The 25,571-nt window shown below is 34.9% G+C and overlaps 4 protein-coding genes and 1 pseudogene across 4 annotated transcripts; 4 read left to right on the forward strand and 1 right to left on the reverse strand.

The window, feature by feature from the left end:
* Positions 1-9,529: 9,529 nt before the first annotated feature.
* Positions 9,530-11,412, forward strand: LOC104711323 (cytochrome P450 71A25-like). Its single transcript, XM_010428015.3, has 2 exons — positions 9,530-10,539; positions 10,619-11,412. Exons 1-2 carry the CDS (start codon positions 9,685-9,687, stop codon positions 11,231-11,233), a joined length of 1,470 nt encoding a protein of 489 aa, XP_010426317.1. The 5' UTR covers positions 9,530-9,684; the 3' UTR covers positions 11,234-11,412.
* Positions 11,413-12,092: 680 nt separating this feature from the next.
* LOC104715415 (cytochrome P450 71A22-like) lies at positions 12,093-13,924 on the forward strand. The gene is made up of 2 exons (XM_087464326.1): positions 12,093-13,088; positions 13,168-13,924. Exons 1-2 carry the CDS (start codon positions 12,225-12,227, stop codon positions 13,777-13,779), a joined length of 1,476 nt encoding a protein of 491 aa, XP_087320452.1. The 5' UTR covers positions 12,093-12,224; the 3' UTR covers positions 13,780-13,924.
* Positions 13,925-16,542: 2,618 nt separating this feature from the next.
* LOC104715416 (cytochrome P450 71A26-like) lies at positions 16,543-18,412 on the forward strand. Its single transcript, XM_087467452.1, has 2 exons — positions 16,543-17,472; positions 17,551-18,412. Exons 1-2 carry the CDS (start codon positions 16,606-16,608, stop codon positions 18,157-18,159), a joined length of 1,476 nt encoding a protein of 491 aa, XP_087323578.1. The 5' UTR covers positions 16,543-16,605; the 3' UTR covers positions 18,160-18,412.
* Positions 18,413-20,779: 2,367 nt separating this feature from the next.
* LOC104715417 (uncharacterized) lies at positions 20,780-21,902 on the reverse strand (annotated as a pseudogene).
* A 1,632-nt stretch (positions 21,903-23,534) lies between these two features.
* On the forward strand, positions 23,535-25,556 carry LOC104711324 (cytochrome P450 71A23). Its single transcript, XM_010428016.3, has 2 exons — positions 23,535-24,549; positions 24,847-25,556. Exons 1-2 carry the CDS (start codon positions 23,686-23,688, stop codon positions 25,444-25,446), a joined length of 1,464 nt encoding a protein of 487 aa, XP_010426318.2. The 5' UTR covers positions 23,535-23,685; the 3' UTR covers positions 25,447-25,556.
* Positions 25,557-25,571: the final 15 nt, after the last annotated feature.

Here is a 25,571-nt window from a genome sequence, read left to right on the forward strand (position 1 = left end):
GATGAAACTTTCAGGTGAGTCCAAACAGCAATTCCTCTGCAAATCTCAGGTACATCTAATCTCTCTCTTGTCTCTTCCTGACACTTAGTGATTAGAATCTTCTGAGAATTGCCAGAAATATTGAAACTTAAAGTTTCAATTTTGAATCCATTTTAGGTGATGAGCTCCACCTTGTCGTCACTAGCAAACTTCATTGCTTCTTCCATGTGATCTAGTTCAAGCAATTTCGACGACCCTTGGGTAAGAAGTTATCTCACCAATTGCTTTCACCCTTACCTCCTCCATCACAATTTCTGAAATTTTATTGAGAAACCTCAATTCTCCTTTTATATTTTGTTTCTCCATGGACACAGTTTCTCCACCTGAAACATGCATCCCTTTCTTGGTTTTAAATAGTGCGCCTGTGGCGCGCAATTGCGCATGGCGCAGTAAGTTTTGAAGAAAAGGGCAACCAAACTTGGATGCGTGGCGAGATCTATGATGCGCGCGCCATATGTGAGCCTCGTCGATGCGCGAGGCAATCATGGCGATCGCATCATTGGTTGATGCAAAAACTCTTCAAAACCTGCAACAAAAAACTTTGTGATTTTAGGGTTGTTAGGAAGAGAACAACTAGATGCAATAGGATAAACCATTTTGACAAACCGAGCTGGTTAAAACATTATTCAATTAAAGAGATTTGGTAGTTTCCCAATTTGAAGATGTTTAATTCCCAGTTCTCTTTAATAAATCACCATATATGAACAAAGCTTGAAGGATAAAACTATATGTAGATAATCTGTTAATGGAGCGCCACAAATCCAAAAGGCGCGCGCCTTAGTGCGCCATGGCGCATGGCTCATTGATGGACCCTTTGTGCCATGGTGCGCTTTGCGCCATTTAAAACCAAGATCCCTTTTAACCCAGTTTCACAAATCTTCAAAAAAGATTACAGCCTTGAATCACCTCTGCTTGATCAGTTCCTCCAACCTCAAGGTCTTAGGTGATTCTCTGCCAAGTTCTCTTTGGAGCATTCATAAGCTGCTCCACCTGAAACCAAACACCCTTATCAGGGCTCCAAAACTTTCAAGGTAACTTCTTCACAGCCTCTTGTGACAGTTCATTCAATGACTTATGATCTTCAAGTTTTTTTTTTTTTACAGATACTAACCACCTTTTTCTTTGTCTAATCTGTCCTGCAAGATCATGTCACAAACTCTATGACTGCCTTTAATAAGCACTACAGCCTTCACCTGTTAAGACGATCTCTGGTAAGCCTTCTCTCCCTGGATCATCTTCTTTCAATTTTTAGAGACTCCATGAAACTCTAACTTCAGTTTCATGTCTACTCTCACAGCAGCTCCTCTGTTGAACATCCCATGTTCTTCTTTCTCCTTGATGATTTCAGGTTCCCTCCTGACCATGAATCATCCTTCGATCTCTAGCTGCTGGAATTATACCCTTGAGCCACCAAAATCCTAACTTGGATTTTCTGAATCTTCATCACAGAACCTCCACCTGGAATCAGAATCTGCAACTGATTCTCCACTGGTAACCAACTTCTCTGATCCTGAGTCACCCTATCATGACTCTATACTTCCAAAAAATTCAAGAACTCAACTAAGTCTTTTTTTCTTGAATTTTTCCCAACAGCTCCACCTGGAATCTAATTCTCTTCACCATAATTCCAGGTGCCTACAGAGCTACAGGTAATTCCCTTAACCTCCTTACTTACCTCTATCAACATAATATATATATATATATATATATATATATTTTTTCACGCTGACTTGTTTCCCTTTTTTTTCTTCCTGCCAGCCTACAATGTCGATAGTGGAGTTACCTAGAGCTGTGTTGTCCTTCAGGCGATGTTGAGAAGATCTTAGTAGACCTGAAGATCTTGTCCAGGTAATGCGTGACTAATATCATCTGTTGGATTTATACTTGTGAGTATCTTGCTTAGGACTATCTCTCATTTAGATACCCAATCTGTGATGAACTGAAATCTTGTGTCCATAAGTTTGGTTCCCGACGCCTCTCTTCTGGAGTTAGGCTCTCTGATTTGAAATGAGATGCAGTTGGCGTTACCACTGCTTTAGCTTCTGATTTTTCAAAAGTCTCAACTTCCTTTTCCTGTGAGGAAGCTAGACCTTCCTTTGCTCCATCTCTTTTGATCTCCATTCCCTGAATCCTTGAAGCTTTTCCCAAATCTTTCATTTCAACTTAGTCGCTTAAACTCTCCTGAACCAAACTAATTTCTGACAAGTCCGCTTCTTTATTGAAATTTTCTGGTTTATCCTCCAAAACCTTTTCATCATTCATGTCACTATCACAGTGTGTCTGCTCTTTACTGTGATTTCTCAATTGTGGCTGGTCATCAGATCTTTCTTCATTCTATTCAGACTTAACCTCATCTGAAGTTTCTGATTCTTCTGTTGAGGATGAATCATTACCTTGAGCTGATGATTCTCTTCTCTCAAAGCCATATGGAGTAGGCCCTTGAATTAAATTCACGCTGAAAGTAACCTTCTTTGACTTCTTCTTTCTCACTCCATCTTCAGCCTTTTGACAAAATTTCTTAAACACATGTTTCTGATTTTTTCTTACTCATTGTGAATCACCATCGATGATTTAACATCTTGATAGCCATTGAAACCCAAAAAATCCAAGCCCATGGTATCCTCTTCTCTTAATAAACGTAGCTCTTGGTTCAGTAAGCCAGCCATAACAAACCAATCTCTTGTATCTTCTAAGTCTTAGAGCAGACAAACTAACAACAAAAACCCCACAAACAAGAATGATTTTTACTGTTTCAAATTACACAATCCATGAATCTTTGTTCCTATCTGTCACGTTCACAATTTCATTCTCCTCTTGCACACGTTCATGAACACAGTAATTCTCATCCACTTAACCTTTCTTTTCTAGTCCATGTCAGTAAAATTCTTTTTCTTCTCAATCGTGTCCTGACGACGGTAATAGAAACAATCAAATTAGTTGCGCTCTTCACACAACTCTGATAGAACAAACCCTTTATGAGAGTTTGTGATTTATTCTAGCCCTTCATAAATACTCTCTACCTTCTCATATGCATTCTCCGCTAGCCACAAATCCAGGATCACATCCGAAACGAGAACAATTCTCTATAAGCTCTGATACCAAATAAAGCACATATATGTGGCTAGATCTATATGTTTTCATGTGCGTGTATGAAAGAGCATAATAGTAAAGAAGACACAAACTTTGTTAACGGGGTTCGGATAACCTACATCCCCGGGACCTAGTCCAGAATTCATTGATTAGAAGTAGAACTTCAACAATACCATCAAAAGATCTCTATCTTATAGATGGGGCAACGCCACACACCTTGTGTGCATCTCCCCTAATACCCTAAGACGCGCACCTCTTCATGAAACGCTCTCTTGGTATTTATAACAATTGTTCAACCCTAGAATTGACAACTTTCCTATTCTAAACCGGTAAACTAACATATTTAGATAACTCCTAAATAGAATTAATCCTAATTCCATAACTCGGTAGGATTGGTATAGCTTGCACCTCAAGCTATTTTCAAGCTTATGCCAACAATCTGGAGTTCTCATCATCGTTGGTTGAGCATATCTTTCTTCTTTTAAAAGATTCGGATTCCACATCATGACTCGTCGCTTTCCTCTTGGAACAGCTCAAGCTCATTACAGAACCCATTAATGAATCAAGAAGTTTCACACTGCAGCAATCATTTTAAACCCCCTCCATTAGGCGAATAAAAGAACAACACATAATCAAATAAATGGGCTCAAAAACACTAACCAAAACAAAGAAACCATCAAGATCAGAATTATCATCAAGAACCAGTCCAGTCAAATTTGATTCCACAGTGATAAAACCTTAAGTAAAACTTAAAAAAAAAAAAAAAAAAAATGTTTTTGAATTTAATTCAGTCAGTGAGGATAAGAAATGAAATCTCACCAATGCAAGAAAAGACGAGAAATCTTTAATAATGTGTTTCGAATTTGCCTTTTGTTTGGTTCAGAGAAGAATCTTGTAGATGAATGGAGGTATAGCTGTCAATTGGGCTCTCGGCCCATGGTCGAGACCAGTCCAAACTATTACGGGCGGGCTATGGACACGCCCAATAATCAAATGGTCCAATTGGTCCAAAGATCAAATTTGACCCGTGACCAAATGGGCAAAACCATGTGGACATTGGGCATGCCCAACTCTCTAAAAATCTAGGGTTAGGAAAAATCGATGTCTTCTTCTGGTTCTTTCTCTTCCTCCGTCTTCTCTCTTAGTCTTCTCTCGTGTTCGTCGATACAAATTGATACTCTCTTCGTCTTCTCTCGTGTTCGTCGATACAAACGCAGTCACCTTCTCTGTCGCCTCTTCCTCTGTCAAAGAAGAATCGCCGTGAGATCTCCAAGTACCTCTTCAAAGGTACTAACTTGATTTGAGCTTATGAATCAAGTGGTCTTCTTAGTAAATGGGTTTATGTCTTGAATCTTCATAAGTTTCGATTTTTGATAATGGGTTTCGTTTTTGTGTTTCGGTTTGTTGTTCTGATACATCGCTTATGAAGATTGTTTCGCTTGAGGCTTGAGCATCGTTACTACGGGAAGAGCTCACCGTTTAGTTCATTGGCCGCTGGGATTGTTTCGCTTGAGCATCGTTACTACGGGAAGAGCTCACCGTTTAGTTCATTGGCCGCTGGGATTGTTTCGCTTGAGCATCGTTACTACGGGATCAAGTATGTTTCTTGCTTTTTCTTCTCTTCACTTCACTCCTATCGAATTTGGGTTAATGGGTCATTCGTTTCTTGTTTCAAATGCCTTTTGTGTTCAATTTCTTATGGAAAAGATGTGACATTTGGAATTTCTGATGTGACACCACAATTTGTGTTTCAAATTTCTGATTGTTTCATTCATCTTTCTCATATAGCATTGTTTCTGAAATTTGCATTGCTTAACATGTAATTCAGGTGTTTGAAGCTGAGCATCATTACTACGGGAAACATTAGACTTTACTTTGGTACCAACACTCTTGTTCTGGTAATCATTCTCTCTCTGTTTTTTAAGAGTTCATCATCGAGTCTTTTATTTTGTGTCTTGGCTGTTCGTACTTCCATTGGGGTTGTTTGTACTGATGGGATTCGTCAGGATCTTTGTACTGATGTGAATGATGTTGTTGCATTGACGGACATGGTCAAGTTACTTGTGTATATAAATATGATAAGCTTCTGCATCATTTCTTGTGTTTTTTTGGTATGAGAAATGAGATAGTTTGTGTAACATGGAGAAAGCATAGTTGTTATAATCAGATAGACTATCTTCTGATTACAACCGAGAGTCTATCTGTCCATGAGAAACTATCTTTTGATTATAACATGGAGAAGAAAAGCTTTGATCTGTGAGAAAGCATAGTTGTTTGGTTGCATACGTATATATGAAAAGCGTTGATCTATGAAAACTATTGACATCTGATATTCTAGTTCTAGTTACCTTCTGTATTCTATTCTATTCCAGATCATACTGTAGTTCTCTGTAGTTCTTTGAGCCTCTTACTTCTCTGTAGTTCTTTGCTATTCTTCTCGAGACTCTTGTGTTATGTTAGCGTCATTGTGTAATCTATAACATGATCTTGTTTTCGCAGGTCAGGATAATGGATTTGGATACTCAAAACTTGATTGATCAATACAACTTGGCTGATGAAGAACGCTTGACTGATGAAGACAACTTGTCTGATGAAGGTAACTTGGCTGATGAAGATATGCCGCCAGCAGCTCACCAAAATAAACACTTTGGTTTTATAAAATAGATCTTGGTGAGAATGAGATTATGATCTTGAGATTATGACATGTCTGTTTTATAAAATAAATAAGATTTTATAAAAATAAACACTTTGGTTTTATACAACTTAATCGAAAGAGACTACTTGAGTTTATAAAATAAGTCAGATTTTATAAAAATAAACAATAAACACGTTTGGTTTAGTAAAAAAATTTTAAACAGCAAACACAGAATAAAAAAAGCTTCAAAAATAAAAAAGTTGTCCAATGGGCATGTCCAAATGGACTTGGGCATATTTTGGACCATTGTCCAAATGGACAACTGTCCATTGTGGACCGTCCAAACAAAGCCCATCAACAGAAACGCCCATATGGACACACCCATTGGATAATGGACAGCCCATTTGACAGTTATAAATGGAGGAAGGATTACAGACCGCGTCGATTCTGTTGACACTGTATAGTTGTTTCTCGGAAGCCAAAGAAAGATAATAAGAAAAAAAATTAGTAAAGTTGCCATGTAACTTTATTTCACTTTTATATCAATATATTATTGTCGTGCCTACAAAAAGAAAAAAAAAAGTTTACAAGAACAAGTTCAATATATTATTTATCACTTTTGTCTGTTTTGCCTTGGCCCTTGCTCGTTTTGTCTGTCTGAGATCCTGATTATAGACATGATGTGTCAGTTTTTCCTGGATAAATCGTATGCCGGCTCCACAATATTCATTTAGAATTTTTCGGAAGCCAAAAAGTGAATATTACGGATTTTTAATCAAATTTTAAGATATTATTTTTATTTGCATTTGCTACTGTTATTAGTTATTATTAAGACTCATGTCCTCGCCATGTCGCGGGGAAATATTTTAGAAAAAAATAAATTAAATTTAAAATTTCATATTATACATTATGAACTTATTTAAATGTAATAGAACAGTTTGAATACATAAACTGCTACTAAAAACACAACCATCAAAATGAAAACTTAACAAAAAAATATTATATAAAATAGACGCAACTTTGCAAAAACATTGTTTAAACCATTATAAATATTAGATATTTTATGATGAATTATGGTAAAGACTTACAATTTAAAAAATCACTATGACAAAGTGATCCTAACTGAGAATATTGAACTAATAGTTGTAATGAATAAATGTAATTAATGAATAAATGTAATTTTTTATTTAATAATTATAATTAAAATATATTTAATAATGAGTGAAACTGTATCAATAAAAAAGTAAAATTAAAATACACAACTTCTAAAAACAAAATAAAATAAATTTTAAATATGAAAATAGGTTTTAAAGAAAATTTACGATAAATAGACGCAAATGTAAATTTTGTATTAAGTTTTATTAAATTTCTAAATTGCTATAATCATTTCTAAAATTTTAGTATTATTATAGAATAACGTTTACATATTAGATATTAATATTCAAATTATTTAGATTCAACATAAAATGGAAAGTTTGTTTCAACGAACAATGATTTGTTAGTTATTGATGAAGATACAAATATATAGAAAGTTCAAAAGACATGACTATTTAAATAAATACACCTATTAGAACGAAAAGTTGTGATGGAAAAATATGAATAAAATATAGTGAAAACTCACAGTTCTACAATGAACAAATACAACTGTTTGAGTTTTTTTTTTAAATAAAAGCAATTTCTTTTTACAAAAAAAGTACTACGAAAAGTCGCAAGTGTTGTTTGCATTTATTCAAATTGTTATTACTATTTTTAAATATTAAAATATTTGTTTTAATGAAAAGTTAAGATACATGGACGCAACTATAAATTCTATATTAAGTTAACTAAATTTTTCTATTGCTATAATCATTTCTAAAAATTTTGTTAGATTATAGAATAACATTGAATATTAGATATTAATATTCAATTATTTAGATTCAACATAAAATGAAAAATTTGTTTCAACAAACTTGTTAGTTAATGATGAAGAGACAAATATAAAGAGAGTTCAAAAGACATGACTATTTAAATAGACACACTTATTAGAACGAAAAGTTGTGATGAAAAAAATATAAATGAAATATAGTAAAAAGACAAAACTCTACAATGAACAGATACACCGTTGAAATTTAAAAAAAAACAAATAATTTTTTTTTTTACGAAAAAGTACTACAAAAAATCGCATTTGTTGTGTCTGCACTTGATTATACCTAAGACCATCATTACTCGAGAAACAGGTGAACATTTCTCAGAAAATAAAATAAAAAATTTGTATTATATATATTCATTTTTTATTTTTTTTTTTTACTATATATACCAATAAGGAAATGAAACCTCTCTGTTTAGTAGAGAGAACTGTTTCTTCCAGTCCTCCAGCAAGTAACGATTTCTTCTGATTTCTCTTCTCTCTCTTCTTTTTATTATTTTTTTAATAAAAGCAATCATGTGAGTAACCACCGATGTGGATGCCCTAATAACTCATATAAACTACTTTTAAATAGAAGACATCTTTATTATCATAGAAAAGTCAAATCCAAAAACTCACTATATAATTCATCTAACTCTTGGAAAAAAACTCTAGCTAGTTTCATTAAATATTTATATTTAAAATTAACTAAAAAATGTATATTAAATTCATCATTGCAAAAATCTTTTGTTAAATCAAGAATTGGAGGAATTTTTTTACTTTTAAAAGAATGAATGCTATAAAATAATTTAGAAAGCTGTAAGAACCCGTGAGATTGAGATTTTACATTATTTTGTGTCATGGCAAAAACAGTTCAAACAAACATATATATATATATATTTCAAAAGATACAAATATTCGAATAAACACAACTCTACAATGAACAGTTGCAACTTTACAAAAAAAACTGTTACAATGAACAATCGCAACTTTTTGTAAAACATATAATTTAAATTTTCTACATATTTTTTTTGGAAAATTATTCAAAAGGTATGATTGAAAAAATATAACTTTTGGTAGAATTTATTCGGATTGCTATTATATATAGATTTTAATAAACATATTCAATTCTATTCAAAACCAAAAGAAACTATATCCTTATATAAAATTAAATAATATCTCATACTCCAATAAATTGATTCAATATTCAAAAACCAAAAAAAAAATATTTCCTCTATTTCAAAATATAAGATGTTTTAGCTAAAACACGCATATTATGATAACTACTTTTAAAAAGTTTAACCAATCAAAAACAAAACTGCATAATATAAAATATAAAATTAATTTAAAAGTTGCATAGAAACTTGAAAACATTCTATATTATGAAAGAAAAATACTTCTCTAAACATCTTATATTATGAAATGGAGAGAGTATATACTTATATCAAGATATTATGAGAAAAAGAGAAATTGACCACAATAATTAATGTGAGTTATTAAAAATATATGGGTCAACTCAATTCAACCCATGAATTCCGATAAGTTACAAATTTTGTTTTATTGAAAAACATTTTATGGATACATTATACAACTATGGTATTCCAAAATATAAAAATGAGATAAAGAGTTTTGTCTTGTGGCTATTAAAAGAAAATCTAACAAATATATAAGGTTCTTAATCATATATATAGAAGTAGATGAAACTTTGTTATTTTCTTTTCTTGTTTTGGGTAAAATAACTTTTATTTTGTTATCTTTATCTTTAAATAGCAAAAAAAAAGATTTTGTGTCACTTTAGTTGTCATGTGATTGGGTGCCATACTATATATGTAGAGATTTTTTACTCTTTATGTAAAGGATGTGAGAGGAAACTTTTGTTTCCCAATTAAGGCAAAGAAAGAACAAAATCTGAGTGGGATACTAGTAACGTAACCGTCGAGAAGCTTGGATTATATAAACCTAAGTCCAAAAGAACACAAATTCACAAGAAAAGTTCTTGAAGAAATTGAAATCCAAATATACAAATATACAAATCATGATGATGATACTTCTCTTGTGCTCAGTAATTTTCTTTACCATCCTCTTCTCGAAAAAACAGTCGAGATGGAAGAAAGGTAAGACACCTCCGTCACCACCAGGACTTCCGTTGATCGGAAACCTTCATCAGCTCGGCCGCCACACTCACCGTTCACTATGCTCCCTTAGTCACCAATACGGTCCTCTCATGCTCCTTCACTTAGGTAGTGTCCCCGTTCTTATAGTCTCTTCCGCGGAGATGGCTCAAGAAATTTTGAAGACGCACGACGTCACTTTCGCCAACCGCCCACGGTCAAAACTCTCCCAGAAGCTTCTTTACAACAATCGTGATGTGGCCTCAGCTCCTTATGGAGAGTATTGGAGGCAAATGAAGAAGGTGTGCGTCGTTCATCTTTTAAGCAACAAGATGGTGAAATCCTTTCAAGATGTAAGAGAAGATGAAATCACTTTGATGATGGAAAAGATCAGGAAATCGAGTTCTTTGCCGTTTAATCTAAGCAAGATCTTGGAGTGTTTAACAAACGATGTGATATGTAGAGTCGCTTTGGGAAGGAAGTACGGTGGCGAAACGGACTTCAAGAAGTTAACTGATAGACTTAGTGAGCTATTGGGGACGTTTAGTATAGGGAGTTTTGTACCGTGGCTTTCGTGGATTGATTGGATCCGTGGTTGGGATGCTCAGCTAGATAAGACGGGAAAAGATCTTGATGAGTTCTTTGAGAAAGTTGTGCAAGATCATGAATATGGCAACCACCAAGATAGGAGTGATTTGATTGATGCATTGCTCACTGTCAAAAGAGAGAAGAGTGCTGGGTTTGATATAGACCGACTCAGCATTAAGGCAATCACGTTGGTGAGTGACTATACATATTTTTGGATAATACCTATTCAGATTCAATAATATAACTGTGGTTCTTGTTTTTGGTTGTCAGGATGTTTTTGTGGGTGGTTCGGACACATCGTTCACGCTTTTGGAATGGGCGATGACAGAGCTTCTACGTCACCCGGAGTCTATGGAAAGACTTCAAGAAGAAGTCCGCACGATTTGTAAGGGCAAATCTCGTGTATCGGAAGATGACACTCAAGAAATGAAGTATTTAAGAGCTGTGATCAAAGAGGCACTCAGGCTGCACCCTCCATTTCCAATGATGGCTCCTCATGAATCAACAGAGGATGTCAAACTAAGAGACTACCACATACCTGCCGGGACACAGGTGATGATGAATGCTTGGGCGATAGGGAGAGAGGTTGCGACATGGGGACCAGACGCGGAGGAGTTTAAACCGGAAAGGCATTTAGATACCTCTGTTGATTTCCGAGGTCAGAATTTTGAGCTGATCCCATTTGGAGCAGGAAGAAGGATTTGTCCAGCAGTGTCTTTCGCTGTGGTGTTGAATGAGGTGGTTTTGGCTAACTTAGTTCATGGGTTTGATTGGAAATTACCTGAGGAATCTACTGAAGACAAAACTGATGTCGCTGAGTCTAATGGTTTTTCGGTTCACCGCGAGTTCCCTCTTTATGCCATTGCGTCGTCACCTACTACTTAGACTTGGGCACTTAAAGGCTTGGTTATATTATGTTATGTTATGTTATGTTATGTTATGTTATGTTATGTTATGTGTGGATCGTTCTGTTTTTTTTTTTCTCTCGCCATTCTCTATGTTGTTTTCATTAGTTGTCATGTGATTTTGGGTATTTTAATCAATCATCTTGCTTTGATCAGAAACATGATTTACGTTCAATCATATTTTCTAATCATATATGTACTTTTTAGGGTGTAGAAACAATTTTCACTCGAAAAAAAAAAACAAAAAAAACAAAACAAAAACTATGGATTGAATGCATTTTTAGGGTCTTGATCTACCTCCCAAATATTCAAATACATTGAACCGAATCGGAGAATAGATTGGATTGGATCGAAAGTCAGGTCCTGATGATAATTTCATTTCTTGCATGCGTATTGCTCAAGTCTGATTTCTTGTGGAATTATATAAAGATTTCTTTCAGATTTTGTATTCTTATTTTAAAATTATATATTCAAAATCAAAAGTTGGAAACTTGGAATATATTAACCATCAATCACCGGTCTTATTTAGAAGAAGATAACACAATTATACATAATTACTGTCTTGTCGAGAAGATGTACTAGATAAGAAACCCTGATCCTCAAAGATAAGTTATTCACCGAGTGCTTATTCAAACTAGACGGCACTTTGAAAGATTCAACGTTTAATACTCGATTTTTGAAAAAATAAAAATATATCATGATAGTTTATTATCCATGCATGCTATAAACAGAAAATAACAAAACGTGAGTGGACACTAGCTTGACTTTGGTCCTTGGAGAAACAAACTTGGCTTTGTATACATAAAATCCAAACGAGGAACACAACAATCTTAAATATTATTTATGTAAAAAAATTCTTAAAAACTATTTACAAGAATAGTCTAGACACTTGGCTTTCAATGTATATATAAAGTCAAAACGAGGAACACAAAATTTGTAAAAGAATCTGCACCAAGTGAAGAATCCAAAAAATGGAAACGATGATCATGATACTTCTCCTATGCTCAATAATCTCTATTACCATTATCTTCTTCAAAAAACAAACTACAAGGAAGAAAAGCAACACACCAACGTCACCACCGGGACTTCCATTGATTGGAAACCTTCACCAGCTCGGCCGTCACGCTCACCGATCACTATTCTCTCTCAGCCACCGTTACGGTCCTCTCATGCTCGTCCACTTTGGTCGTATCCCGGTTCTTGTAGTCTCTTCTGCCGAAATGGCTAGAGACGTTTTGAAGACGCATGATCGTATTTTTGCTAGCCGTCCACGGTCTAAAATCACCAAGAAGCTTCTTTACGACGGGCGTGATGTGGCCTTAGCTCCATATGGAGAGTATTGGAGACAAATGAAGAGTGTGTGCGTACTCAGTTTGCTCAGCAACAAAATGGTACGATCCTTTCGAGACGTAAGACAAGAAGAGATCATTTTGACGATGGAGCAGATCCGGAAGTCGAGTTCTTTGCAAGTGAATCTAAGCGAGATATTGACGAGTTTAACGAATGATGTGATATGTAGAGTTGCTTTGGGACGAAAATATGGCGGTGAAGTGAATTTTAAAGAGTTAATGAAGAGGCTTACAAGGCTACTAGGAGCGTTTAGTGTGGGGAGTACTGTACCGTGTCTTGCATGGATTGATTGGATCTCCGGTTTGGATGGTGAGCTAGAGAAGACGAGAAACGATCTTGATGAGTTCTTGGAGAGAGTAGTGCAAGATCATGAAGATGGCGACCACCGAGATAGGGATGACTTTGTGGATGTGTTGCTCGCAATTCAGAGAGAGAAGAGCGTCGGGTTTGAAATCGACCGGTTAAGCATAAAGGCTATCGTCTTGGTAAAGAAATAAGAAGACATAAAAATTCATATTCATTGATGTTTTAATTTATAACCGTAGGTGTTGTTTTGGTTTACAGGATATTTTTGTGGGTGGTACGGACACATCGTACGCACTTATGGAATGGGTAATGACAGAGCTTCTACATCACCCCGAGTGTCTGAACAAACTTCAAGAAGAAGTACGTATGGTTTGTAAGGGCAAACCGCGTGTATCAGAAGAAGACATTCAAGAAATGAAATACTTAAAAGCTGTGATCAAAGAGACAATGAGGCTACATCCTCCACTTCCATTGATGGTTCCTCACGAATCAACTCAAGATGTCAAGTTAAGAGGCTACCACATACCTGCCGGTACAGAGGTTATGATAAATGCATGGGCGATTGGGAGAGAGGCTGCGACATGGGGACCAGACGCGGAGGATTTTAGACCAGAGAGACATTTAGATTCGTCTGTTGATTTCCGAGGTCAGGATTTTGAGCTGATTCCGTTTGGAGCAGGGAGAAGGATTTGTCCAGCAATATCATTTGCTGTGGTGTTGAATGAGGAAGTTTTGGCTAACTTAGTGCATCAGTTTGATTGGAGATTACCGGTTGAATCTACAGAAGTTCGAACAGGTGTTGTTGAGTCAACTGGAATAGCAGTTCGCCGCATGTTCCCTCTTTATGCCATTCCATCAACTACTACTTGACCAAGGCATCATATATGATAGTTGTGTTACTTGTGTATTGTGTGATTGTGTCGCATAAGAATAATGATCATGGATACAAATGTTTGTATATAAAATAAATTTTCTAAACTAGATAAATACAATGTCAATATTTTAATATCATAAAGGTACTATATGTGACAATAATATTGTGAAATTTTTAGATTCTTTTAGATCCTATTAAACGCTTTGTTATGTTACTAGAATATGACATGTGCTAGAGCACGGGAAGAAATTCCTTTTGTTTATTTTATAATTTCTATTCAAAACATCGTATATGTGATTATTCTATTTTTAAAAAAGTTTTTGTGAATATATCTTACAAAATAAATGTTATTTTCATAAGTTATATTCAGCATATGATTTCATGGCATAGTGTTCCATAAAAAAAATTAAAAACAAATAAATAATCATATATATGATGTTTTAAATAAAAAAATTACAAAACCCTGTGCTCTAGCACGGGTCATATTCTAGCACAATTGTCATTTTATTTTCTTCTTTTTTGGTATGAATATAAGTGATGTATTTTAGTGAATAGAGGTCTGAATAATATATACTAAAACTCTAAAAGCTTGAAAGAGTGTTAGCTAAGATTTTATTTTGAACTGCACAATAAGATCTCAGAAATCATGATTAAGTGTGATTAACTGCAAAAATTTTATTCCTTTTACGCCTAACAGTATATTTTTAGGCCTAACAGTTTATATGGTATAACAATACATGGAATAAAAAAAATTATTTTTGTAAATTATATAAATCATTGGGATATTCTCTTTAAGATGATTCTTTGGGATATTCTTAAGTGTATACCAATTAATCTAAAACCTTTTTTGTAACCAATTTATATTTAATTTAAAACCTATTTCGTAATGAACCTATGAATATTATATAGTCTACAAAAAAAAGTTGTGTACTTCTGTAATATTATATAGGGGATATGTATATACTCATTGAAAGTCTTATAACTAGCAAAGAGATCTTTGCGATTTGAGTTCTTGAGTAACTACACTTATTTAGGGAGCCAAATTGAGCCACTGAGCTTACTTGTTTCATTCTTCTGCAAAGCTAAAATTCATTAGTCCCCTCTCATAGCTTGGCTTGAAGGCTCGTCAAAGGAATGTACTGACGTATTAGTAGTATTGTTGTTGAATGTTATTTGAAATATACAAATAAATTAGTGCAGAAACATAACTGAAAGTTTGAAATGTTATTTGAAAAACCTGAAATATACAAATAAGAGAATACATTTGAGAGTATAAATAGATTTTGTGGACCTTTTATAGCTATTAAACAAAATCTAACAAAATCTAATTGTAATTGTGTTCATGAAGTATTTTCAAGAAAGTTTGAGGATGTAGGCATTTGCTGAACCTCGTTAAAGAAAAATTGTATGTGTCTCTTGTCGCTTCTGCACTTACAAGTTGTTCTTGTTAAGAGAAAGGTACAAGAACAAGTGTAAAGTATGTTGATAAAAATATCTTACATATAAAATGGTCTTAAAGTACCATAAGAAGAGTTAAGAGAGAAAGTTTTACAAGGGGCATACAAATAACTCATGTATATAAGATGATTGTTTGGAAGATTGTATGTAAAAGAAGATTTGGGCTTGCAGTTCAAATAAAACTTCTGTATGAAAAGGGTTCAAATGACTTGAAGTTCAATGAATCAAGAGAATATATGATGATCGTATGTGTTTTTGTACACTAAAGCTCTGTTTATAACAGTTCAGATAAGATAATATATATGATCATAATGCATAACTTGAAGATGATGTTTTCAGGGGAGAAATATGATTATGTGCGTGGTTTTACTTTTTTCCCTTATAATTGTTTTTATCCCATTGGGTTTTTTCCATGAAAAGATTTTAACGAGACAACAAAGAACACGCAAAAGATAAACATCTGGAGAAGAATATTATGATTCCAATAGTGAAAGACTATCATCTTCAAAGTCTCTGGCATAGACTAGTGAGACCATGAGAAACGAAGATAAAGATCAAAGAGAGTGACTTGCGAGACAAACAAATTTTAGAAGAATGGTGATGTACGTGTCCTACAAATTTGTTTAAGTGAAAATTTGGTGAACCATTTACCAAGGCGTTTCCAACCACTACTTTCAAGAAGCTACTTCATCATATTGGTTCGGTCATCTCGAAAATTTCAAGTGATGTACTCCAGATGGGGAGTAAAAGCGCGCTGCACTCTTTTTTCCTTAACCATGGTTTTTCCCACTGGGTTTTCCTGTTAAGATTTTTTAATGAGGCAACATCTCACATGCGCATTTGAAACTACATTTTTATAATGGCTATCCAAGGGGGAGTGTTGTAAATATATTGTATTATGTGAATCTCCATAATCAACCCATTAGTGTAAACCCTAAATCATAATATCATATCCTATATATATGTTGTATCCTATGCAACATATCAATAACAGAAATAACTATTTTTCTAAAACCTCTGTTATATTTGAAAATTTATAGAAGTAAAAGATAATTTTTTTGTTTGGTCAAAGATAAGTTTTATTAATCTTATCTTTAATAGCAACAATGAGTACGTGTCAACTTAATTGGTACTGTGCTTGGATGTCATACTATATGGAGAGATTTCTTACCTTTTAATATATGGAGAGATTTCTTACTTTTTGGATTAAGATTTTCGAGGAAAATTGAGTGGACAATAGTGTTATGTAACGCATAGAAGAAACTAGGCTTATATATATGACCCAAGACATGACACAAGAAGAACACAAAAATCTTAAGAAAGTTTTCACGAGAAAAACTTGAAGAATCCAAAATTTACGAAATATGATTATGACACTTTTCTTATGCTTAATACTTTTCATAACAGTCCTCTTCTTCAAAAAACAGACCACAGGGAAGAATTCAAATCCTGGCTCTATAACATTTCCATCCCCACCGAGACTTCCATTGATTGGAAACCTTCACCAGCTCGGCCGTCACGCTCACCGATCACTATGCTCTCTCAGCCATTGTTACGGTCCTCTCATGCTCGTCCACTTTGGTCGTATCCCGGTTCTTGTAGTCTCTTCTGCCGAAATGGCTAGAGACGTTTTGAAAACGCATGATCGTGTTTTTGCTAGCCGTCCACGGTCTAAAATCACCAAGAAGCTTCTTTACGACGGGTGTGATGTGGCCTTAGCTCCATATGGAGAGTATTGGAGACAAATGAAGAGTGTGTGCGTACTCAGTTTGCTCAGCAACAAAATGGTACGATCCTTTCGAGACGTGAGAGATGAAGAGATCAGTCTGATGATGAAGAAGATCCGGAAGTCGAGTTCTTTGCGAATGAATCTAAGCGAGATATTGATGAGCTTAACGAATGATGTGATATGTAGAGTTGCTTTGGGACGAAAATATGGCGGTGAAGTGAATTTTAAAGAGTTAATGAAGAGGCTTACAAGGCTACTAGGAGCTTTTAGTGTGGGGAGTACTGTACCATGTCTTGCATGGATTGATTGGACCTCCGGTTTGGATGGTGAACTAGAAAAGACGAGAAATGATCTAGATGAGTTCTTTGAGAGAGTTGTGCAAGATCATGAAGATGGTGACCACCGAGATAGGAATGACTTTGTGGAAGTGTTGCTCGCAATTCAGAGAGAGAAGAGCGTCGGGTTTGAAATCGACCGGTTAAGCATAAAGGCTATCATCTTGGTAAAGGGATATAAAGAAATCAAATTTATATTCATTGATGTTTTAGTTTATAACCGTAGTTCTTGTTTTGGTTTACAGGATATTTTTGTGGGTGGTACGGACACATCGTATGCACTTATGGAATGGGTAATGACAGAGCTTCTACATCACCCAGAGTGTCTGAATAGACTTCAAGAAGAAGTACGTATGATTTGTAAGGGCAAACCGCGTGTATCAGAAAAAGACATTCAAGAAATGAAATACTTAAAAGCTGTAATCAAAGAGACAATGAGGCTACATCCTCCACTTCCATTGATGGTTCCTCACGAATCAACTCAAGATGTCAAGTTAAGAGGCTACCACATACCTGCCGGTACAGAGGTTATGATAAATGCATGGGCGATTGGGAGAGAGGCTGTGACATGGGGACCAGACGCGGAAGAGTTTAGACCAGAGAGACATTTAGATTCGTCTGTTGATTTCCGAGGTCAAGATTTTGAGCTGATTCCGTTTGGAGCAGGGAGAAGGATTTGTCCAGCAATATCATTTGCTGTGGTGTTGAATGAGGAAGTTTTGGCTAACTTAGTGCATCAGTTTGATTGGAGATTACCGGTTGAATCTACAGAAGTTCGAACAGGTGTTGTTGAGTCAACTGGAATAGCAGTTCACCGCATGTTCCCTCTTTATGCCATTGCATCAACTACTTGACTAAGGTGTTGATTGGTTCTCCCGTTACCTCCTGCAAACGCAGCGTTTGCGGGTGGTAGCGGTTGCTAGCGATTGGAACCAATCACACAAACCGCTCCCAATCGCTCCTAATCGCTTTTAACCGCTTCAAACCACTGAATTTCAAAAGCTGCTTCCCGCAAGCGTTTGCGGTTGCGGGCGATTACGGTTGGAATTTTTTTTTTTTGTAAAAAAACTTAAAAGAAATCAATGATAATGACATTTTTTTTTGTTATATCTTCTACCTAACCATTTTACTCATTAAGGATGCGACAAAATTAAGTACCGATACGATTGCAGAGATTATAAAATAAACAATTAGAAGAAAATAATATTTCAATTAACAATAACCCGGAAAACTTGATGTAAATTTAATGGCACATCGCACATAAGTTCAAAAAAATCTAAATAAATATAATATTTCATCAGAAATTTAAGAAAATAAGATTATTTGTGAAAATATTAAAACAAATCACCAGTAACTCTTCTCAACTCTCACTTGATCATTCCTACCGATGCAACTACTGACCCACGATCTAAGAGAAAAGAGAAAAGATCTACGATCTAAAGCATATGTTTTGTCATTTATCAAATTACTTGATTAAATTTTTGGTGAAAAGCCAAATACACAAAGGAATAAGTATTTCAATATGAAGTTTATTTGTTTTTTGAATAATTATTTTAGTATTTTTTTAATAAATTTAAATTATAAATCAAGTTTAATAAAAACTTTGGTGTTTTTAAACATTTATATATTATATATCACATTTATTATGTTCCAACCGGTATTGCACCCGCTGGTCAACCAGTCGTAAACCTCCCGCAAACGCACCAATTTTAAACCGTTAAACCAGTCGTTCAAAACGTTTAATAATGCTTGAAACCGCAATCGCCCGCTTCTGCAATCTCCAGCAACCGCAGCGTTTGAACCAGTCAGGCCCTAAGGCATCTATACTATAAATCTATACTATAAAAGTTGGCTAATTCTCTCCTTCATAATGCCACATCAGCAAGTACAATTTTGCCACCTGTATTTTTTAATTAGAAAATCCTGGGAAAAAACTTAGGAAAGTGTATTAAAGGTAGAATTTTGGAGGATTTGTGGAATTTATGATTTTTGGATTTTTGAAGATTTAAGTGGGATTTTATGATATTTTGGTGGATTTGTTATTATTTTCCATTTTAAAAAAAATTAATAGTTTGTGATCTGGATGAGATTCGGTGAGATTTGTAAAATAATTTTGGATGATTTTAAGAGATTTATCACACAAAAAGCAGTTCATCGACTTGTTAAACACAAAAGTCACCCTCATATACGTACAACTTTTTAGTTTGGTGAAAATTTGATTTCTTTAAAAAAATAAGAGATCCTCACACACAAGATTCAGTCCTCCATAGACAATGGATAGAACCTTGATCGCAGTTAACAGTTAACTAATTTAACAACATCTACGAGAAACATCCCAAAACGCATGAAAGTGACAAAAAATGAAACAGAACATGGAGACTAAAGTGTTGTTCGTTTGGTGAACCAGACGCGGTATGCATGTTGTTGTTCGTTTAGTGACAATTAAGAACATGAATTTTGGATGAGTTTTTGGAGAGTTTGGATGAGTTATAGAGAGTTTGGATGAGTTTACCTCATCCAAAATTAGTAAAAGTAAAAAATACGCCTATTTTAAATAAATAATTACAAAATATTTTTTCTCAATTCAAATATACACACAATCTTAAAATCCCAATTTTTCACCCACCAATCCGCAAAATCTCATTTTCTTGCTAAAACCGCAAAATTATAATATTCAGCCAAAACCACAAAGTCTCATTTTCCCGCCAAAACCGCAAAATCATGTTTTCCGCTAAAATCACAAAATTATGTTTTCCCACCAAAATAAAAAAATATATATATACTAAGGGGGGTGTATTGAATTTGATATTTTAGGGGATTTGCTGGGATTTTAATATTTCAGGATTTTGAGAGATTTGAGTGTAATTTTGGGAGATTTTGATATTTTGGCAGAATTTTGAGATTTGGGTTTTGGGATTTGGTGAGAATTGATTATTAAATTTTAGGTGATTTTAGAATATAAAAAGGAAAGAAACGAATCACATTTGGGTGATCAGAAATACATGGTGATCGGAGACTCGAAATGCAATACGTACGTAGACATTGTACATGGTGATCAGAAATCACGTTTTACCTAAACTTCACTCATACTTTGGTTAATTTAAGAAGAAAAAAAATAGACATTGTAGTGAAAAGGAGACAAAGCATTTCTCAATAAAAAAGTATTGAATAGAAAATAAAAATAATAAACCAACAGAAAAAATGAAAACAATCTAATATAAAGCACAATAGTATTGCATCATGATTCCATATTCATAGCATCTGTCCACATGTTTTCCGCTATAGTTGCTCTCCACTTATTAGCAAGCACTCTTTGTTGGTCTTGAGTACCATGAAGCTGTTCTTCTTCATTATTCCCATCATCAACTCTTTCATCAGCGTCAGTTCCTTCTGCATTTCTAACATCTTCAAATAAGTCTGAACGACATTCTTGACATAGATAATTATGTAAAACAACACAAGCAAGTACTAACTCTAGTTGCGTCTTATATGGAAATGGTGGTGCATATTTGAAAATGAGAAATCTTGACTTGAAGATGCCGAAAATCCTCTCTACTATATTTCGTAAGCTAGAATGACGATGGTTAAACAACTCATTTGCAGTTACAGGATCTTTTCCTTGTCCCCTAAAGTCTTGGAGATGATAGCGAGTACTTCGGAATGGAGCTAAAAATTGACGACGATTGGCGAATCCACAATCAACTAAATAATATTTTCCTACAATTTTAAAGTTATACAAATATAAGTGAGATAACATAAAAATTAATAACAAAGAATATTAGTTTTATCATAATGTAATGACATACCTTCTGGAACTATTAATTTGTTGGTGTTCCTAGTTAAAGCATCGTTTAGTACCTTTGCGTCGTGAGCTGAACCTTCCCAACCGCTAAGAAAGTATGTAAATTCTAAATCAAAATTACATGCAGCTAACACATTTTGCGGTAATTGTCCTTTTCGATTACGGTAGCTAGACGAGTCTTGTCCTGTTATCATTGCGGGGATATGAGTTCCATCAATAGCCCCTACATAATCCTAAGGAAAATAGAAACACAAAATTAGCTAGCCATATAGCTTTTTGAAATACTAGAAAACAAGCAGAAGAAAACAATCTCATACCTTAAAATAAGGATAAAATTGTGTGCTATCTTTTATTTTTGTAGGCACTGCAAGCCCGGGTTTAGCCATGTACTTTGGAGCAAGTGCTTTTAACACCTTCAGAATTGTGTTAAAGCTCTTACTTATTGAAAATCTTGATCTCTGAAATCTAGTTTCAACTGAAACATATCTTGTGTCTTTCAAACCCATCTCCAATCTCAAAATAGAGCATAGATTCAAAAATGCTTCTGGGTCCATACGGTACAAACATCGAAAAGTGTCACGTTTCTCATGAACCAATTGGTTTTGTATGTATTCATGTCCAACTCTTGTAGCTGGCTTTCTTATCTGGCGTGGTATCTGCAGAACGGAATATTAAATCTTCGCAATGATTGACAAAACCAGCATCATGATATCTATATCTAACTTGAAATTTCTCATTCGTCTTCTTTTTTTTTCTAGCTTGTATCTCTTCGCTTTCATGAACAATGCGATCCATTATCAAAATCCTACACAAAATTACGTTTACACGCCAAAGCCGCAAAATTATGTTTTTCCGTCAAAACCGTAAAATTTTGGTTTCCCGCCAAAAAAAACGCAAAACATGAAAACTTGTTTTCCCACCAAAATGCAAAATATTATTTTCTCCCCAAAACCGAAAAATCTTGTTTTCTCGCCAAACTCACAAAATTATGTTTTCCCGCCAAAAACGCAAAATCTCAGTTTTAAATGTTTATTTAAATTTAATATGAAAATAAGCTAAAAACATGAATAAATTAAAACATCTTCAACATAAAATAAAGGATTTTTTGGTCTTTAACAAATATTGTTTCCAGATACAAATATCAAACTACTAAACAAATATAATTACATCCAGATACAATTTATGAACGCATGAACTAATAATACAAACAAACATCATTTAGATGATGCGTCCAGATACTGCGTCTTGATACTGTATCCAAATATTGCGTCTAGTTTACTAAACGAACAGGGCCTAACTGTGAACAGTGTGATATGGTTTGCATGAAAATAACAAAAGTAAATCAAGAGAAATACTCACTTTGACATACAAAGATAAATACAACCTTAATGATCAATAGTATTTGTGTAAACAGTGTGATATGGTTCGCTTGTTTGGTTGACCTAAATGATTGTGTAATTGTGTTGTGTGTTTGTGTTTGAACCAGGTGGGTTTGGTAGTTATCTGTTTGGGATGAGTTATGTTGTTGCTAAACAATCAGTGTAAGCCAATACAGCTATGAACATAAAGAATCCTCATTTGGGTTGTATGATTGGGTTTCTCATTGTTGTTCCCTTTCGAAAGATCATGATTGTGGACTTCAAATTGACATATCCTAGTGGTACTGCCACTGCTCATCTCATCAACAATTTGCCACTGCAATGGGCTGTGTGATATCTCCTTGCGTCTTCTGCCTATTCTATAATGATCATGGATACAAATGTTTGTATATAAAATAAATTTTAAACTAGATAAATACAATGTATAATATCATAAAGGTACTATATGTGACAATAATATTGTGAAATTTTTAGATTCTTTTAGATCCTATTAAACGCTTCATTATGTTATATATGTATATACTCATTTGAAAGTCTAATAGCTAGCGAAGGGATCTTTGAGATTTGAGTTCTTGAGTGAGCCACTGAGCTTACTTGTTTCATTCTTCTGCAAAGCTAAAATTCATTAATTAGTCCCTTCTCATAGCTTGGCTTGAAGGCTCGTCAAAGGATCGTACTGACGTATTAGTAGTATTGTTGTTGAATATCATTTGAAATATACAAATAAATTGGTGCAGAAACACAACTGAAAATTTGAAATGTTATTTGAAAAACCTGAAATATACAAATAAGGGTATACATTTGAGGATATAAATAGATTTTGTGGACCTTTTCTTGCTATTAAACAAAATCTAACAAATAAGGTATTTGAAAAATTATAAAAGTAAAAGATAATTTTTTTGTTTGGTCAAAGATAAGTTTTATTAATCTTATCTTTAAATAGCAAAAATGAGTACGTGTCAACTTAATTAGTACTGTGCTTGGATGTCATACTATATGGAGAGATTTCTTACCTTTTTATATATGGAGATTTCTTACCTTTTGGATTAAAGATTTTCTAGTAAAAATTGTGTGGACAGTAGTGTTATGTAACGCATAGAAGAAACTTGGCTTATATATATGACCCAAGTGGCCATGTCCACAACAAGAACAAAAAAATCTGAAGAGAGCTTGAAGCTAGAATCCAAAATTTACGAAATATGATTATGATACTTTTCTTATGCTTAATACTTTTCATAACAATTCTCTTCTTCAAAAAACAGACCACAGGGAAGAATTCAAATCCTGGCTCTTTAACATTTCCATCCCCACCGAGACTTCCATTGATCGGAAACCTTCATCAGCTCGGCCAACATCCTCACCGATCACTATGCTATCTCAGCCACCGTTACGGTCCTCTCATGGTCCTCCACTTCGGAAGTGTCCCCGTTATCATAGCTTCTACAGCAGAAGCGGCTCGAGACATTTTAAAGACGCATGATGCCGTTTTATCGAGCCGTCCGCGGTCAAAAATCTTTGAAAAGCTTCTTTACAAGAGCCGTAATATGGCCTCGGCTCCTTATGGAGAGTATTGGAGACAAATGAAGAGTGTGAGTGTCATCCATCTCCTCAGCAACAAAATGGTACGGTCCTATCGTGAGGTGAGACAAGAAGAGATCAGTCTAATGATGGAAAAGATCCGAGAGTCGGGTTCTTCGCCGATGAATCTAAGCAAGATCTTGTCTAGTTTAACTAACGATGTTATATGTAGAGTCGCCTTGGGACGCAAATACGGTGTAGGAACAGACTTTAAAGAGTTGATAGACAGGCTCATGAGGCAGTTGGGTACGTTTACTGTCGGGAGCTATGTACCGTGGCTTGGGTGGATTGATTGGGTCAGCGGTTTGGAGGCTCGACTAGAAAAGACCGCAAATGATTTTGATAAGCTCTTGGAGAGGATTGTGCAAGATCATGAAGATGGAGACGGTAATAGGATGGATTTCGTCGATGTACTACTCGCAGTTCAGAGAGAGAAGAGCGTCGGGTTTGAGATTGACCGTTTCAGCATTAAGGCAATCATATTGGTAAGAGACTTCAAATTCACTTATACATCCAATGTTTTAGTATATAACCATTAATTTCTTTGTTTTATTTTTTGATCTAATGTTAAATTATAGTCAAAGATAAAATAGCGTTTGTACAACTAGTGCAGCGGGTATTTGAAAAAACTTAGATAGTTTAGACTACATTAAAAGGAGGAACGAAGCTCATATTCGAGTTTGAAACCAAATCTGGAGATAGTTTAGACTACATTAATTTCTTTGTTTTGTTTTGGATTTCTTTTGAATATTTGATTTTATGTTTTGGATTCCTTGTTTCAGGATGCTTTTGTGGGTGGTACCGACACATCCTCCACGCTAGTGGAATGGGAAATGACAGAGCTTCTAGGTCACCCAGAGTGTCTGAAAATACTTCAAGAAGAAGTCCGTACAATTTGTAAGGGAAAATCAAGTGTATCAGAAGACGACGTTAAAGACATGCACTACTTAAAAGCTGTGATCAAAGAGACACTCAGGCTACATCCTCCAGTCCCATTGATGGTTCCTCACCAATCAATAAAAGATGTCAGGTTAAGAGGTAACTATGTACCTGCCGGCACGCAGGTTATTGTCAATCTTTGGGCGGTCGGGAGAGAGGCTGCAACGTGGGGACCAGACCCGAATGAGTTTAGACCGGAGAGGCATTTAGAGGGGGATGCTGATTTCCGGGGTCAAGATTTTGAGCTGATTCCGTTTGGAGCAGGGAGAAGGATGTGCCCAGGAATATCATTTGCTGTGGTGTTGAATGAGGTGGTTTTGGCTAACTTAGTTCATGGGTTTGACTGGCAGTCTACAGAAGACCAGACCGATGTTGCTGAATCAATCGGTAGTGTGATTCGCCGCATGCACCCTCTTTATGTCACTGCATCATCTACTGCTTGACTAAGGGCATAATATGTATTAATATATATGCTTAGTATTATGCTATGTCTACAATAAACATGTTTACTCATTTCAAAGTGTTGTTAGCAAAGAGATGTTTGAGATTTGAAGTTTCGAGTTCCTTA

This window comes from Camelina sativa, chromosome 9 (assembly GCF_030686135.1).
Source record: "Camelina sativa cultivar CO46 ecotype springtype chromosome 9, ASM3068613v1".
Lineage (NCBI taxonomy): Eukaryota > Viridiplantae > Streptophyta > Magnoliopsida > Brassicales > Brassicaceae > Camelina > Camelina sativa.